At 43.1% G+C, this 15905-nt stretch overlaps 1 protein-coding gene and 1 pseudogene across 1 annotated transcript in view; both read left to right on the top strand.

Annotated features, from left to right (window-relative positions):
* LOC101555898 (ribonuclease 8-like) overlaps positions 1 to 15078 on the top strand; it is a 37081-nt gene extending 22003 nt beyond the window's left edge. Inside the window, exon 2 of the mRNA XM_055130793.1 lies at positions 14384 to 15078. Within this exon, the coding sequence (XP_054986768.1) occupies positions 14389 to 14856 (468 nt within the window). The 5' untranslated portion in view covers positions 14384 to 14388 and the 3' untranslated portion in view covers positions 14857 to 15078. The remainder of the gene's footprint in view (positions 1 to 14383) is intronic.
* LOC129403739 (U2 spliceosomal RNA) lies at positions 9854 to 10010 on the top strand (annotated as a pseudogene).
* Positions 15079 to 15905: the final 827 nt, after the last annotated feature.

Below are 15905 nucleotides of genomic sequence, written 5' to 3'. Positions count from 1 at the left end.
GCCAGGAGTAACCCCTGTGCATTGCCAGATGTGACCCAAAAAGCAATCCAGTAGTAATGATATTCCTGTCTAGTCAGATCCACCTTTGGGAAATATTCAGACCAAGGCAAATGAACACCCCATTCAGTTATTCTTGAGGGCTCTCTTTGCTGGAGTCATTCCCATGTTCCATACATAGAGGACAAGCCTACAGGCTGAGTCTGGCTAAGCGGAATGGGTGGTTTGACATCATGAGGGATAAAATCGATGGCAGAAAGAAAAGAGGGTAGAATAAGGAATTAGTTAAAGACGAGTGTGAGGCCAATGAGCTGAAAACAGAGGTTACTAAATTTAGTACATCGTGGCAAATGCCAAGTGACTGAGTGTAAAATCTATATATACTGTGGTCACCATACTATGATTACTGTGATGAATTTCAACCAAGGTGCATAGAAAAGCAATGTCCTTGACTATAGTTGATATTTATCTTCACTTTATTCCTTTTTCCACAATTCTTTAGTACTCTTTATTCGTTATTTTTCTGACAATTTTGAAGACATCCTAGCGAAATTTTGAAGTTGTGAAATTTTATGCATTGAATGCAGCCTCTCAAAATGAGGATTCCAAACAGGAAATTTTATGAAAGACTCATGACCTAAATTGTATTAACTATAAATAAGCATAATTCAAAAGTAGTATGTGATGGTAGCTGCAGAATAGTGGTAGCCTGAGGGAGTATAATCTGGGAAAGGGTAAGAGGTAAATTGACAATGTTCTATTCATGGTCTGGAGATTTTCACTCTGTGAAATCTCTTTGATCTACACGCTAACATTTGAATACTTAACTGAATGAAATTTGTACACAATGAAAACATTCTCCTAAAAGCGTCGTTCTTCCTGTTTTATCCTTTTAAAATTGTTTTACCATTAATTTTCAATATTACAGAATCTCGTAGTCTAATGCCTCTCTATATGTATGCAAGATTCATCAGACCCTCCACCAAATTCCCAGTTCAACCTACCACCAAAGAGAAAGCATAGATTCTAAGGTTTATTTCATTTAACATGATAAATGCTAATACATTAATTACTGCTATAAATATCATGATAAAATTATAATATCTCATTTCTATTGTCTACCTCATACTATTAAATAGTACTTATACTAATTAAAATGTCATACTTATTCAAAAGAATACATGAATCTCCCTAAAATTCTTCTAACAAAATATCTCCTAGTATTGTTTATATTCATTGTCAATTAATTTTCCTATTTTTAACTCTGTGAGAAGCCTTTATTGTTTTGTATATAATATAAACTTTCATAACCATTATTATTAAACATTTTAATTTGAATAATCTATTTTAATTTTACTTATTTCCATTAAACAATAGAAATCTGACACTTTTAAAACATTTAGAAGTAAAATACTGCAGTTGGCTCCAGAATGTTCACCAATATTTCTAAGGACTTCAGATATTAGCAATCAATTCAAATGACCTAGCTTGTTCTCATGACTGATGTTTTAGCTGTTTAATTTTGACAGTCACCCATTCCTTCACATGATCGTGATAAAAGCCAAGTTTAGGGATGCCAGGAAAATGTTGAAATAGGCATTTGGTTATTCTGACTTCTAAAGGCAAAAGCTAAGGTCCAAAACAATAACATGTTTGAGGGGCTGGAGCAATAGCACAGCGGGTAGGGCGTTTGCCTTGCATGTGGCCGACCCGGGTTCAATTCCCAGCATCCCATATGGTCCCCTGAGCACCTCCAGGAGTGATTCCTGAATGCAGAGCCAGGAATAACCCCTGTGCATTGCCAGGTGTGACCCAAAAAGCAAAAAAAAAAAAAAAAGAAAAAAGAAAACCAATAACAGGTTTAGGCCAAATACCAAAGCTGGCTGAATTCTTCATGCACTCTCACTCAAAAGCTGAAGAGTGGGTAAAGGAGATGGATTAGAAGAAATTATAAACAAAAGATCTTTGTTGCTGGGGTATAAAATTAGAGAGGGGTAGGGATGTGTAGATGGCTTTAAAGAGAATTATTTGAGCCTCAAACTAAAATCAGAAAAGGAGTCCAGTGACCAGAGAGATAGTCCAAAGGGCTGGCATGTGTGATTTGCATGTAATCCCTGCTACTATATGGTCCCACACGCACTGCAAGAAGTGACCAGCAAGAATTGAGCCAAGAGGGCCAAGAGCAATAGTACAGAGAATAGGGCATTTGGTTTGCACGCGGCCAACCCAGGTTCGATTCCCAGCATCCCAGTATGGTCCCCTGAGCACCGCTAGGAGTAATTCCTGAGTGAAAAACCAGGAGTAACTCTGTGCAGTGCCAGGTGTGACCCAAAAAGAAAAAAAAAATTGACCCAGGAGTAGTCCCTGGCACAGCCAGGTATGGCTCCAATACCCTTACAACACCCCCCTCCAACCATCCCCCGCCCCTGCCAATAGAAAGAGAATACACTAAAGAAAGTAGCACAAGAAATAAAGTTAGTGTGAGCTAACTTTCCTTGGCATGTGACTATCTGGAAGGAGGTTTTTCTACAGTTTCTTGGTTCCCTGGAGGCTCTACCCTCTCAAGAAAAAGGCCCATAGGCACTGTGGAAAGGGCCATGAACTCGATGAGCGGGTTGGAGAGAGGGGTCCAGTCTCAAAGACACAATGCAGGAAATGCCTTTGGAAAGAGGACCTCGATCTGCCTTTGATTCAGCAAGCCTTCTTAGACACATCCGCCCCAAAGCCCTGGTAGCGGAAAACAGCATCCAGGTGGCAAGATCCAGGGAGCCTTCTCTCTGCGAGATTTGGCCCAGTTCAGCCCATTCCTCCTATACTCCCGCATAACTGGGCTTCAAAAATGCCCTGAAAATGCCATAGCCTCACTCTGTGAAAGTGCTCCTCCTACTCATCACACATAGAGAGGCCGAAGTCACACACTACAGTTCTTACCAGAATGCTTCCATTCCCTATGCGGTACCCAAGCCTTCCCAAAGCTAAGGATTATCCATGGAATGAAAAGACCATGAAAGGGTAGAATGTTTGCACGCAGCCAACCTGGATTCAATCCCCAGCATCCAGTACGGTGGTCCCCTGAGCACCTCCAGGAGTAATTCCTGAGCACAGAACCCAGAGTAACCACTAAGTATCATAGGTGTGACTCAAAAACAAACAAACAAACAATGAAAGTGCATGAAAAAGCTCAATTGCTAATGAGACCTTATAGTCCATTGTTCCTACTGGGGAGGTAAGGAGAGATGTTTCTCCACAATTACCCACAATGGAAATACACACTACATAGAGAGTCCCTCTGACTTCCACAAATGGAAATTTCCACATGCATAGAAAGGCAACCTACTTCATCTACTTCATAGGGAGAGCAGCAAGATTTAAAATGACAACATGCATAAAGCACTTAGTACGGAGGCTGACATGTAGGAAACATCTGAGAGGCGTTATCACTTATATTTATTACTGTGGTGTCAAATGTTGAGTGGCCAAACCTGGGATGGATGCAGCAGGCCTGACTTCCGGGACAGAAGAACAAAGGACTTAAACAAAAGAAGCCAAACCCCTCCCAGGCCTCTCTTGGCCAAAAAAAGTTCTGAGCCAAGGATAGATAAGGTTAGGTCCAAGGTCAGACCAAAGGACAGCAAGCATTAGCTTCTCTAAGTGAGGCAATTTGGAGTGAGATGAAGCAGGGAATATTTTTATGAGAACAAAACCGAACTAAAGGATACTAAATATTATTGTTAATACTGTGCTCTTTTAGGGAGGTTTGGTTTTCTCATCTTTACTGTTCATAAATCCAAAATAGAAAATAAAAAGGCAGAAGAATGTGTCCTCCATACTCACCCTTCTCCAGATGTTCAGTGTTTACAACCATAGATGGAAAGAGGTCTCTACTCACAGACACAATTTCTGAGACATTTAATCAAGTCAACAGGTAAAGCTACTCTCCCCTCACTCCTTCATGAAGATCATTTACATTTCCCACACTCTGACTCATCTCTTCTTAGTTTGACTTCCACGTCACTGTATTTCCCATGAGGCTTTGATCTTCCACCAATACCCATGGCTCATGGCCTCCTCCACTGCTTTCCAGTGGATTGGTTGCAGTGAAAATACATCATAAGTTATTCTGTTCTATGGTCATCACACAAGAACTTAATTGAACTCACATTTAGAACATAAACTGGGGGCTGGAGCAATAGCACAGTGGGTAGGGCATTTGCCTTGCACGCAGGCAGACCTGGGTTCGATTCAAGCATCCCATGTGGTCCCTCCCGAGCACCGCCAGGGGTAGTTCCTGAGTGTACAAGCCAGGAGTAACCTCTGTGCATCACTGGGTGTGACCAAAAAAGCAAAAACAAAAACAAAACAAAACAAAAAAAACATAAATTGACCCGGGCTGGAACAATAGCACAGCGGGTAGGGCATTTGCCTTGTACGTGCTGACCCGGGTTCAATTCCCAGCATCCCATACGGTCTCCTGAGCACTGCCAGGGATAATTGCTGAGTGCAGAACCAGGAGTAACCTCTGTGCATTGTCGGGTGTGACCAAAAAAAGCAAAATAAATAAACAGATAAATAAATACATAAATAAATAAAACATAAACTGACCTTAGTGTGAATTAGGACAAATTCTTACTTAAGTTGTGGCATTTAGGACAAGTTAGAACTTGACAGCTGCTTAGCTTTAGCTTTGTTAAAACTTAGCTCTCTTTCAGTGGAAATCCATTAAATTATAATGTTGCAAGAGATTGTACCTAATGACTTCAGAGTAATCTTTAGTTCTGTCTTTTTCATTGTTCCAAGGGAAAATAAAAATAAAAGGAAGACCCAGAGGATTTAAAGACCTTGCCCAAAATTGCACAGCTAATTTAGTCAGATCTGTTTCTTGGGGGCAAGGAGCTGCCTCATTGGCCTAGAGCACAGGCTTAGCGTACAGAAGTCCCACGTTTGGGTCCCCGCATTGATTGTCACTTTTAGTACTGGCAGGAGCAACTCCTAAGAACTGAGTCACCAGCACCCCTGAGCACTGGGTATGCTCTCAAAATTACAGAGGGATTGTACCTGGGATAAGGTGCTGGCCTTGTATGTAGTCAATCCCTGGTTCAATACCCAAAACCACATATACATATGGTCCCCTAAGTACTTCCGGGGTGACCCCAGAGTACAGATCTTGGAGAAAACTCCAAGCACTACCAAGTGTAGCCCAAAAAACAAAAGAGAAAAATAGGGGCCTCAATTTCTTGAACTAGTCCAAAAACACATTTTATTAATAGCTCCAAATGGAGTTAAGACATTTTCCAAGGTCAAACTCAATTCAGGTCAACCTGAAAATCAGTGTATCCCTGAATATTAGAAATGTCATGTTCAACCAAAACAGCATTTAATACACATGATCTTGACATGTTTACATTGCTGCTTCTTACCTGTGGACCACATCTCCGTGACCTGAATGCTCACATTGTGTCAACGAAATGGAAAAAAATAACACCAAAGATGTTGATGATAAATTGGTCAAGCATGTCCCTAGGTCATGTCATTGACTGTTGGAGACGTAAATAGGGGCACATGCAAAGACAAAGGTCTCCACTTCCCATCTGACCGCCAGGACCGGAGTAAAACGGTGCAAAGAAGTTCCAGGTAAGTGAAGCCCCCGTGGGCTGAGACAGTTTCTCCTTAGTGAGGAGTCGCCCTTATTTACCCTCAGATTGGGAGCTTCCAGTCGGGTTGGGTTCTTAACGCAACTACAGTCCACTGAGCAATGTTTTTAGCCTTTCCCCTATGCTAGTGATGGGCGAAGAGAACTAGTGAAAACACTCAAAGTCATGGCCAGCAAGCAGGAGCTTTCTCTTATGCCTCTTTCTTTTTTCTTATCTGATGCATATTTTTAAATTTTTGCTTTGTTTTGGGGTCACAGCCACCCAGTACTCAGTAACTTTTTCTAGCTTAGTGCTTGGAGGTTGCTCCCAGTGGTGCTGGGGGACAACGTGGTGGCAGGGCCTCCTGAATGCAAAGCCTATGCTCTGTCCATGGAGATATCTCCTTGACCCCTATTTTTTATTTTAAAATTAAAAAATGTTGGGGCCGGAGCAATAGCACAGCGGGTAGGGGGTTGTCTTGCACGAGGCTGACCCAGGTGCGATTTTCAAATCCCATCTATGGTCCCCCGAGCACTGACAGGAGTAATTCCTGAGTGCAGAGCCAGGAGTTATCCCTGTGTATCACCGGGTGTGACCAAAAAATCTAAAAAAAAATAATAATAATAATTTAAAAAAATGTTGAGGCAGGAGGTTCTGGGGATCAAGTCCACATCTTCAAATATGCAAAGCATGCATGTACCACAGAGCTACTAATATTTGTAGACTAAGCATGCACATAAATATTTAAGATTATCTTAGAATAAATATTTAAGGTTATCTTAGCATTTCCTGTGTGATAATAATTGATGGTTGTAGTGTGGCTATGTAGGCAAGAGTACTTATAATTAAAAAAACAAACAATAATTTTAGTATTAAGGGATAGAGGGCATAATTATTCTCAAATAGTTCAGAAATGCTCAAAATGGGGGATCTAGATGAAGTATATAGAAAATTATTATGTACTGTTCTAAAACACATAAAACGTACTCTACAGTTTTCCAATAGAAATAGAAACTTTTATTTTATTATTCTTAAGTAGAATTTTATTTTAGAGCAAACAAGACATTAAATTAGTCCTCCCTCCAAAAATTGAATTAGTAAAATTGTAAGAAAACACATTTATCTTGAGGTCTGTTTTAACCTCTGAGCCTGTAAATGTTTGTCCTAGCATAAGAGCCCTTTGGCCTCAATAGGACTTCCAGGGAAGATAGTGAAAATCTGTGTAACTGGAGATTCAAGCCCCCAAAACATCCTGAAAAAGTAAAAAAGTCATCCAGGGTGTGTGGGAGGGGACACTGTGGGAGACAAATAAACTCTAAAGTTCTTTCCAGTTCTGGTATTCTATGCAACTGGGTCCAGGTAAGATCAGTGAAATGTCTTGAGGGGGTTGGAGAGATAATAGAGCGGGTAAGGCAATTACCTTGCATGGAGTTGACCCTGGTTTGATCCCTGGCATCCCATATGGTCCCTGAACACCACCAGGAATTATTTCTTAGGGCAGAGCCAGGAATAAAGAATAAGCCATGAGCATTGGCAGGTGTGACCCCAAAGAATAAAAACAAACAAAATTAATAATAATAAAAGAAATAACCTTGACCTGAGTCGAGTTAGTGGCAGAGGAGGAACGAGAATTTAGAGCTGTTAATATGTGCTATTGTGTGCTTGCCACTACAAAATTTTAGCTCTGCAGTTTGATTCATCTCCAGGTAGAAAATGAGGTTTTACTGTGAGGGATGGGTGGCCAGAAGAACCCACATAAACACGCAAGGAAGGGCTTAGGAAAAGGGCTCAGGGAGTTGATTTCATGGCCCAGGTTCAACCCCCAGTACCACGTGCCTGATATGGTGGGGCAGGATGTAGGGGAGAAGCAGTGCCATGTTACTGAGCACCAAAATAATAACAGTGGTCCTGGGACCAGAGAGATTGCACAGAAGGTAAGGGACTTGCCTTGCGAGTGGCCATCCTGGGTTTGATGCTTGGCACTGCTTACAGTCCCCTGAGCACTATCAGGAGTGATCCCTGAGCACAGAGCTGGGAGTAAGCCTTTGAACAGCCAGCTGTGGCCCCAAATACCCCACTACCATAGCACCCCGCAAAAAAAAAAAATGGCCCTGGAGTACTGCTGGGGATAATCAGTAAAGACTGCTTCTGGAATGAAACAAACTTGTATTTGGATTTGATTCATAGTGAATAGAGGTGGTAGATTGGAGTCAGATTGACCTGGCGTTGGCAAAGTTTTCCACTCTCCTCACACGGACAGCGTTGTTTCTATTTTGTGAGGATGGTGCAAAGTTAGTGAGAGCATGATTTTAGTTACAAAATCTTTCTCTGTGTCTCTCTCTGTCTCTTTCTCTGTCTGTCTCTCTCTGTCTCTCTGTCTCTGTCTCTCTCTGTCTGTATGTCTGTCTCTCTGTCTCATACACACACACACACACACACACACACACACACACACACACACACACACATGGTTTAGCCTGATATAAGCCATATAGGAGAAAATAGTGGTAATGATCTGGTGAGCACAAGCACCAAACAATCAGAGCCAACACTGTCTCATGTGTCAAAGTGTCAGGCCAGCGCTCACAAGGTAAGTGTGGCCCCCAACTCAAAAAATGGCTTAACAAATTAGCCGTAAAGCAAAGAAGCAACAGAACTCTGAAGCCAGACCGGCTCCTTTTCTATCCCAGTCTGTCTCTTAACTAAATCTTTGACCTCGGAGTTTCTTTCTTTTTCTCTATGACTGGGATAAGAAACTGGAGTGTAACTGAAATGTAGGTCAGCGAGATAGTAGGGTGCTTGCTTTGCATGTTAGTGGCAGACAAGGAATGAGAATTTAGGGGCAGTATTCCATTCTTGAACCCCATATGGTCCCCAAGCTGGCCAGGAAAGATCCCTGAGTACAGAGCCAGGAGTAAACTCTATGCACAGTGGGTGTAGCCCAAAAACAAAAACAAAATGTTAAAGAGTCCCTCCCTTTCTTTTCTTTGGGGCATTATGATTTGCAATACAGGTACTGAGGACCAGAGTGATAGTACAGCGGGTAGGGCATTTGCCTTGCATGTGACAGACCCGGATTCAATCCCCGGCATCCCATATAGTCCCCCAAGCAACACCAGGAGAAATCCCTGAGTACAGAGCCAGGAGTAACCCCTGAGCATCACTGGGTGTGACCCAAAAACAAACAAACAACAACAACAAATAAACAGGAAGGTTAATATGTATATTCCTTTGCCTCCTTTCAGCACTCAGTTCTTGTCCAAAGTGATCATTTCCAACTATTATTGTCAGAGGTTTAATCTCTATCCTAACTGGCCTCCACTCCCCACACACTTGTGGCAAGCTTCCACAAGAGACAGAGACAGAGAAGAAAGTTGCCTGCCATACAGAAGCGGGGAGGGCCAAGAAGGGAAACTGAGAACATTGATGGTGGGAAATGTACACTATTGAAGAGACAGGTGTTAGAACATTGTGTGACTAAAACCCAATCACGAACAACTCTGTAACTGTAAAAATTACAATAGTTTAAAGAAAATTGAAGCTTTTTTTAAAAAAGAGCCCAGAATTACATAAAAAATTAAGGTAAAATAAAACTTAAAACATAAATAAGTAAAATAGTTTCTAAGAACAAAAAAGGAAAAAAAGATATGGAATGTAAGGAATGATAACTATTTTGTCTATAAAATTTCATATAAAGTCCAATGCCTTGGCATGCCATGAGCGCTTTTTTTTTTAAGATTGTCTTTATTTATTTATTTATTTCCTTCCATACTCAGCTGTGTGGGGTGATGCCAGCCATGAAACTCATGGCCACTAGGGTCAGAGCGATAGCACAGCAGGCCAGGCACTGGTTCTGCATGCAGCCAACCCAAATGGCCCTGTGAGCATGGGACTGATCCCTGAGTGCAGAGCCGGGAGTAAGTCCTGTGTGTGAAAAAGAAAGAAAGAAACTCATGGCCTCGTGTGTGCTCTAACACTAAGCCATGTCTCTGGGTCCAGGAAGCACTTTTCTCAAATGATGTTATAATTCTTAATTGAGTTCCTAGCAGTGTACCGGGCATGTATCAGATGCTCCCCAAACAGTAGTAAGTGGTACCCTCCCCTGTTCATGTACGGTCAGGTGCTGTATATAATTTGGGCTGCCTAAAGGAAAGTAGTTATTATTACTCCCAAGGCAACTGGCCCTAGAATGTCTGTGACCATGTTTATTTGTTTTACATCAATTTATCGCTTCTCGGCCTTTTGGCTAGGATCAAGTGTTTTACATCAATTTGGATTTCTTTTAAATTTCTATTCCTTTGCTCCCTCTCCCCTCGGTGTTGATGTGTTGGTGCTGTGTGATGACCAGGGGTTGCACACCCACCTGGCTGCAGTGCCTGGACACTGTTGGCTCTGGTGCACACGCTGCAGGTTCCATATCAGGTGGCAGAGCTCCCACACGTGACTGTGGTGCTCACAGTAATTGCGGCACATGCTTGCCAGGACTCTTAGTTGAGGCACACAAATTACAGTTGTGGGGCTCACTCGGGGGTCACTGTGGCGCCCTCACCCATGCTCACCACAGTGGGCGTTCTCTGGCTGTGGTCCTCACATATGTTTTCACTATGGTGCATGCTGAGGGTCGCGTCCCATTTTTGTGCTTCTCCTCATACGTGGCTGTGGTTCAGCTGGAAATCATGATAGTGCCGGGGACCAAAGACAGCATAACTGCCGGGATCATGCTTGGCACGTGTGAGACACCAGAACTCGGGACCATAAACTTGCAAGGCAGGGGGTCTAAAGCCTAGCACTATTCTTCTGATGAAACACTGTTTAATGCAACCATACCATACTGGGCACTTGAACACTCTTCACATCACATTAAATATATAGTATATATGTTCCACACTCAAAGCCATTCATGCAGTAATTAATGAAATAACTTTAAAAGTTTTTATTGGGGGGCAAAGAGATAGTACAGCGGGTAGAATGCACGCCTTGCACACTGCTGAACCCAAGTTCAATTCCTGGCACCCCATATGGTCCCCCAAGCCCACCAGGAGCAATCTGTGAGCACAGAGTCAGAAGGGAGACAGGTGTGGCCCCCCAAAAAATGTAGCACTGTAGCACTGTAGCACTGCCTTCCCATTGTTCATCGATTTGCTCAAGCAGGCACCAGTATTGTCTCCATTGTGAGACTTGTCGTGACTGTTTTTGGCATATCGAATATGCCATGGGTAGCTTGTCAGGCTCTGCTGTGCAGGAGGGGTACTCTTAGTAGCTTGCCAGGTTCTCCGAAAAATAAAATAAATAAATAAAATTAAAGATTTTATTCTAAAATTCTTTGACTAGAGCAATTTGTGGTTGGCACTGTTGTCTCTGTTCTCGTGGTACTTGAGAATTCTTTTATTTTTCTTTTTTTTGCTTTTTGGGTCACACTGGTGATGCTCAGGGCTGACTCCTGGCTCTGCCTCAGGAATCACTCCTGGCGATGCTCAGGGGACCATATGGGATGTTGGGAAATGCCCTACCTGCTGTACTATCGCTCCAGCCCCGAGAATTCCTATAAAATCAAGAAAAATCTAATCTGAGACTATTTTCCAATATAATAAATATTTAATGTATGCCAAATTTCAAACTAAATAAAATCAATTTTATGTGGCAATAGTAACAGTAAGAAAATAGTTTAAATTTGAGTCAAAGTTGACTTTTCCCGTATTAGTTCATATTTTTCCCCTGTTCCAAATATTGTAGATCTTTGAGAACCTCCCAGGCCCTAGACACTGAGACTCTGGTGTTTAATGGCTAGAACAGCCAAGACAACAGCAACTGAGAAGATATAATAAATAACTAGGATCAAATATACAATCAAAGGAACCCCTTTTCCAGGTCTCTCTGGATGGTGCTGGCCAGGGCAAAATCAACCCTCATCTGAGGGAAGGCATGTTTGCAGCTTAATTGAATTCAGGGCTTGCAGAGTCTGTGGTCAATCATCCTGGTTAGCACAAAATATCTGTGCCAGCCCTTGGCTCCTGCCACTGTCCCCACCCTTTCACTCCAAAGCCCAGAGTTGTGGGTCTGCAACTATTAATGAGTCACTTGGTAATCATTCCATCTCACCAGGAGAGGGGCAGAGGGGGACCTGCAAGGGAAAACTGCAGAGATTGGCTCCATGAGGCCCAAGTCAACGGCTTGCCAGAAAACTGTTCTGGGTTTAAAACATAAGTGTTGGGGCTGGAGTTATAGTATAGCCGATAGAGCATTGCACATGTCTTGCATGCAGCAGGCCAGGGTTCAATCCTGTCATCCCTTATGGTCCCCCATGTAATGTCAGGAATAATGGTAATTTCCAAGTGCAGAGCCAGGAGTAAACCCTGAGTATCACTGGGTGTGACTCAAAAAGCAAAAAAAAAAAAAAAAAATCAATGTTTGTTAGCTTTGGGGAGAGGAATGTCAAAGGGATCCCTACTATAGAAGGAAAATGGAAGCAGAAGGAAACATGGAAGAAGTTTCCCATCTGGCAATGCAGATTCTAGGAGCCCGAGGGAATTCTGTCTTTTTGTGGAGCTGCCCACCTAGGTACCAAAATCACAGACATCGCGAGGTCTAGATGTTGACTAGAGCCCAGCACACTGGCAGGGGCCTGAGAATCTGGAACATAAGCAGGTACCCCAAATTCAATACCTTTGCTTCCTTCTTTGATAATTGTTGCATTGTCATTTACAGCCAGTGTTATAACTCACAACTCACTAAATAAATGGGTACTCATTTAGTTCAAATAATTCTTTGAAAAGGAACCTTTCTGGGCTGGAGCAATAGCACAGTGCGTAGGGCATTTGCATTGCACACAGCGGACCCGGGTTCGATTCCCAGCATACTATATGGTCCCCTAGGCACCACCATGGGTGATTCCTGGGTGCAGAGCCAGAAGTAAGCCCTGTTCACTGCCAGGTGTGACCCAAAAAGCAAAAAAGAAAGAAAGGAAGGAAGGAAGGAAGGAAGGAAGGAAGGAAGGAAGGAAGGAAGGAAGGAAGGAAGAAAGAAAGAAAGAAAGAAAGAAAGAAAGAAAGAAAGAAAGAAAGAAAGAAAGAAAGAAAGAAAGAAAGAAAGAAAGAAAGAAAGAGAGAAAAGGAACCTTTCTAGTCGCTATATTTTTTTTATTATTTTTATTTATTTATTTACTTTGGAGATGCTGGGAATTGAGTCCAGGACCTCTTTCACTGTGTGATAGATGTGTGATAGATCTCACATCAAAGAGATCTATCAATGAGTCTCATCCTACCCCATATTACCATACTTTAAGAATATCCATGTCACATTAAAGAGGGCCCAAGAGATAGTACAGAGTGTAAGTCATTTGCATTGCGAGCAGCTAATGGAGATTTGCTCCCTGGCACCTCATATAGTCCTTCAAGCCCCAACTAGAATGATCCCTGAGCACAGAGCCAGGGATCTGAGCTGAGCTCTACCTGATGTGACCAAAAAAATGTCATCCGACTTTTAAAAACTCTTTCCAGATATTGTTTTCAGAGGTTGATTCACTCTGTTGTCTTTAACAAAAAGGGAGAGAGAAAGAACAGACCTTGTTGCTCAAACAGGAGGTTTTTCTCCTAAATGATATCAGAAAGATTAGAAGGGAATTATTAAAGACAATATTCACATACCACCCACAGCCACAGACCACACTCGCCAAGCTCTGCCTCTTATGAAAAACACTCCTTCTTCAATCAGGCCCCAGACCAGAGAGGCGGGTTGGAAGCTCCTGGTCTAGCCCTGCAGCTCACTTGCGGGATTTGGGATGGGTACTTGCTCTTCTAGAAAGTAACACTCATTCTTTCATCTGTAAAATATTGATTGAGGTGGTTGCTAAGGTCTCTTCTTGCTCTCACCCACTCCCATGACAAGACTTTCTCCCGCAGGGCAAAATGGCACCATGGAAAGAACCCAACTCCCCGTATTGCTTTGCCAGCTGGAGTGGTGGTTCTCTTCTGGGAGTGTCTGTTTTTTCTAGTTTCAGTCAGAAAACAGGCCACAGAACAGAGAGGAATGAGCTTGACTCCACAACCTTAATAATGACTCTTTCAGGAGTGCCTGAGCTGGCCAAGGAGGATGAAGTGTAAACTCTTGGCATATTCTTCCAACAATAGTTTGTCATTTTCTCAGAGTTTCAAAAAAAAGAAACATGGGAATGTGGAAAGAATAGGGGCTTGGGAAGCCAAGAGGCCTTGATTAAAATTCTGCATTTGACCCTTTGCAGTGATGGGCAATTTTCTTGATGTTTCTCAACCCTGCCCATATGTATATGTATACACATATATATTTGTGTATATGTATATATATATATATAACATACTGTACTCACCTCATAAAACCATTCTGTGATAAACATTGTAAGTACTCATCGAGGACATAAAATAGAATATTATCTCTTGGGACTGAAATTTTAAAATGCCAGTGACTGGTGGCCATAGAGATAGTACAGAGTGAGTAGGACATTTACCTTGCATGCAGTGAGCCAGATTTGATCCCCAGCATCCCATATGGTGCCCTGAGTCTGCCAGGAGTGATATCTGAGCAGCAGCGAGAAATAAACCCTGAGCACGTCCAGGTGTGGCCCCCAAAATTAAAATGAAAATAAAATCCAGTGCTGTTAATAAAACCCAAGAGTGTAGGAATCAAACTCCCTTAGGATCACATTAGTGAAGGCACTAGCAAGGCTGTGACTGGAGGCCAACTCACCCACCCCTTCCTCCCTCTATTCCTCTGTCCCCACCCAGGAGAGATGGCACCAGCCAAAACACTATTCTGTCCCCTGCTGCTGCTTCTGCTGGCACTGTGGGTGACCCAGCACCCCGTTAGCGCCAAGCCCAACGGCATGACCTCAGCTCAGTGGTTTGAAACTCAGCACGTGCAGCTGAGCCCAGAGAGATGCGACACGGCCATGAAACCCATCAACCAGGACAAGAAACGCTGCAAGAACCTGAATACCTTCCTGCATGAACCCTTCTCCAGCGTGGCAAAAACCTGTCAGACCCCCAACCTAACCTGCAAGAATGGGCGGGATAACTGCCACCAGAGCCCAGAGCCAGTGTCCTTGACCAGCTGTAAGCACGTGTCTGGAAAGTACCCTGATTGCAAATACAAACAGGAGCAAATGGAGGCATCCTTCATCATTGCCTGCGACCCTCCCCAACCAAAGGATGATCAGAGTTACGAGCTGCTTCCTGTGCACTTGGATAAAGTCATCTAAGGCCGAGTGGTTTTCACACACACTGCCACCCCCACAAATTCCTGTTGCTGCTGCTGCTACTGCATTTCTTCTCTTCACGAATCCTTCCCTTCACTGCAAATACCACTTCCCACCCACACAGCCTAATTCCACATACTCTTAATTCCAGAGGGGATTTTATGAATGCTCCAAGAATGATAAGAAACAGGGGGCGGGTATCTGCTGCCTTGTGGTCCCTCAGACACAAAGGACCTTGGCAAGCGGGGCTGCAGGTTTGGTGGGGTTGATGGCAGGTATAATTTCAGAGACTGTCCTAAAGAAAGAGGATGTATAAGTATAAATGCAATAAGGGGATCCTAGGCAGGAAGATCTTGAAGGAAGGGGTTCTGGGTTTCCTGTACTAGAAAAAGGAATGTATCTCATTTTGCTGCAATAAAATGCTGTGCTCTCCCTGATGGAGTGTGGTTCCAATCTGAAGGGAAATCTGGAGGCTTGAAAACTCCTCTTATCTCTATGAGGCATCAGTGTCACCTGTCCTGATGCAGGTGAAGCCTGGACACTGGTATCCACTGTTCTGAGAGCTGACTAAGTTGAAGCAACAGTACACTGGATAAGGCTTGCACGCAGCCTACCCACTTTGATCCCTGGTGTCCCATATTATCCCCCAAACACTGTTAGGAGTGATCCTGAGTACAGAGTCAGAAGTAACCCCTTAGCATCATCATTTTTTTTTCCTTTTTTGGGTCACATCCAGCGGTGCACAGGGGTTACTCCTGGCTCTGCACTCAGGAATTCCTCCTGGCAGTGCTCAGGGACCATATGGGATGCTGGAAATCGAACCCAGGTTGGCCACATGCAAGGCAAATGCCCTACCCACTGTGCTATGGCTCCAGCCTTGCATCAGCAATTCTGACCCAAAAAGCAAATAAACAAACCAACAAAGTCACTTGCTTTGCATGCAACTGATCCCAGCTCAATCCTTAGCACCACATGGTTCCCCCCAAGCACCACCAAGAGTGACCCCTGAACACCAATAGCCTACATCAGGAGTAGCCCCTGAGTACTGCCAG

The sequence above is a fragment of the Sorex araneus genome, chromosome 3 (genome assembly GCF_027595985.1).
Source record: "Sorex araneus isolate mSorAra2 chromosome 3, mSorAra2.pri, whole genome shotgun sequence".
Lineage (NCBI taxonomy): Eukaryota > Metazoa > Chordata > Mammalia > Eulipotyphla > Soricidae > Sorex > Sorex araneus.
This window is presented reverse-complemented; position numbering and strand designations above follow the sequence as displayed.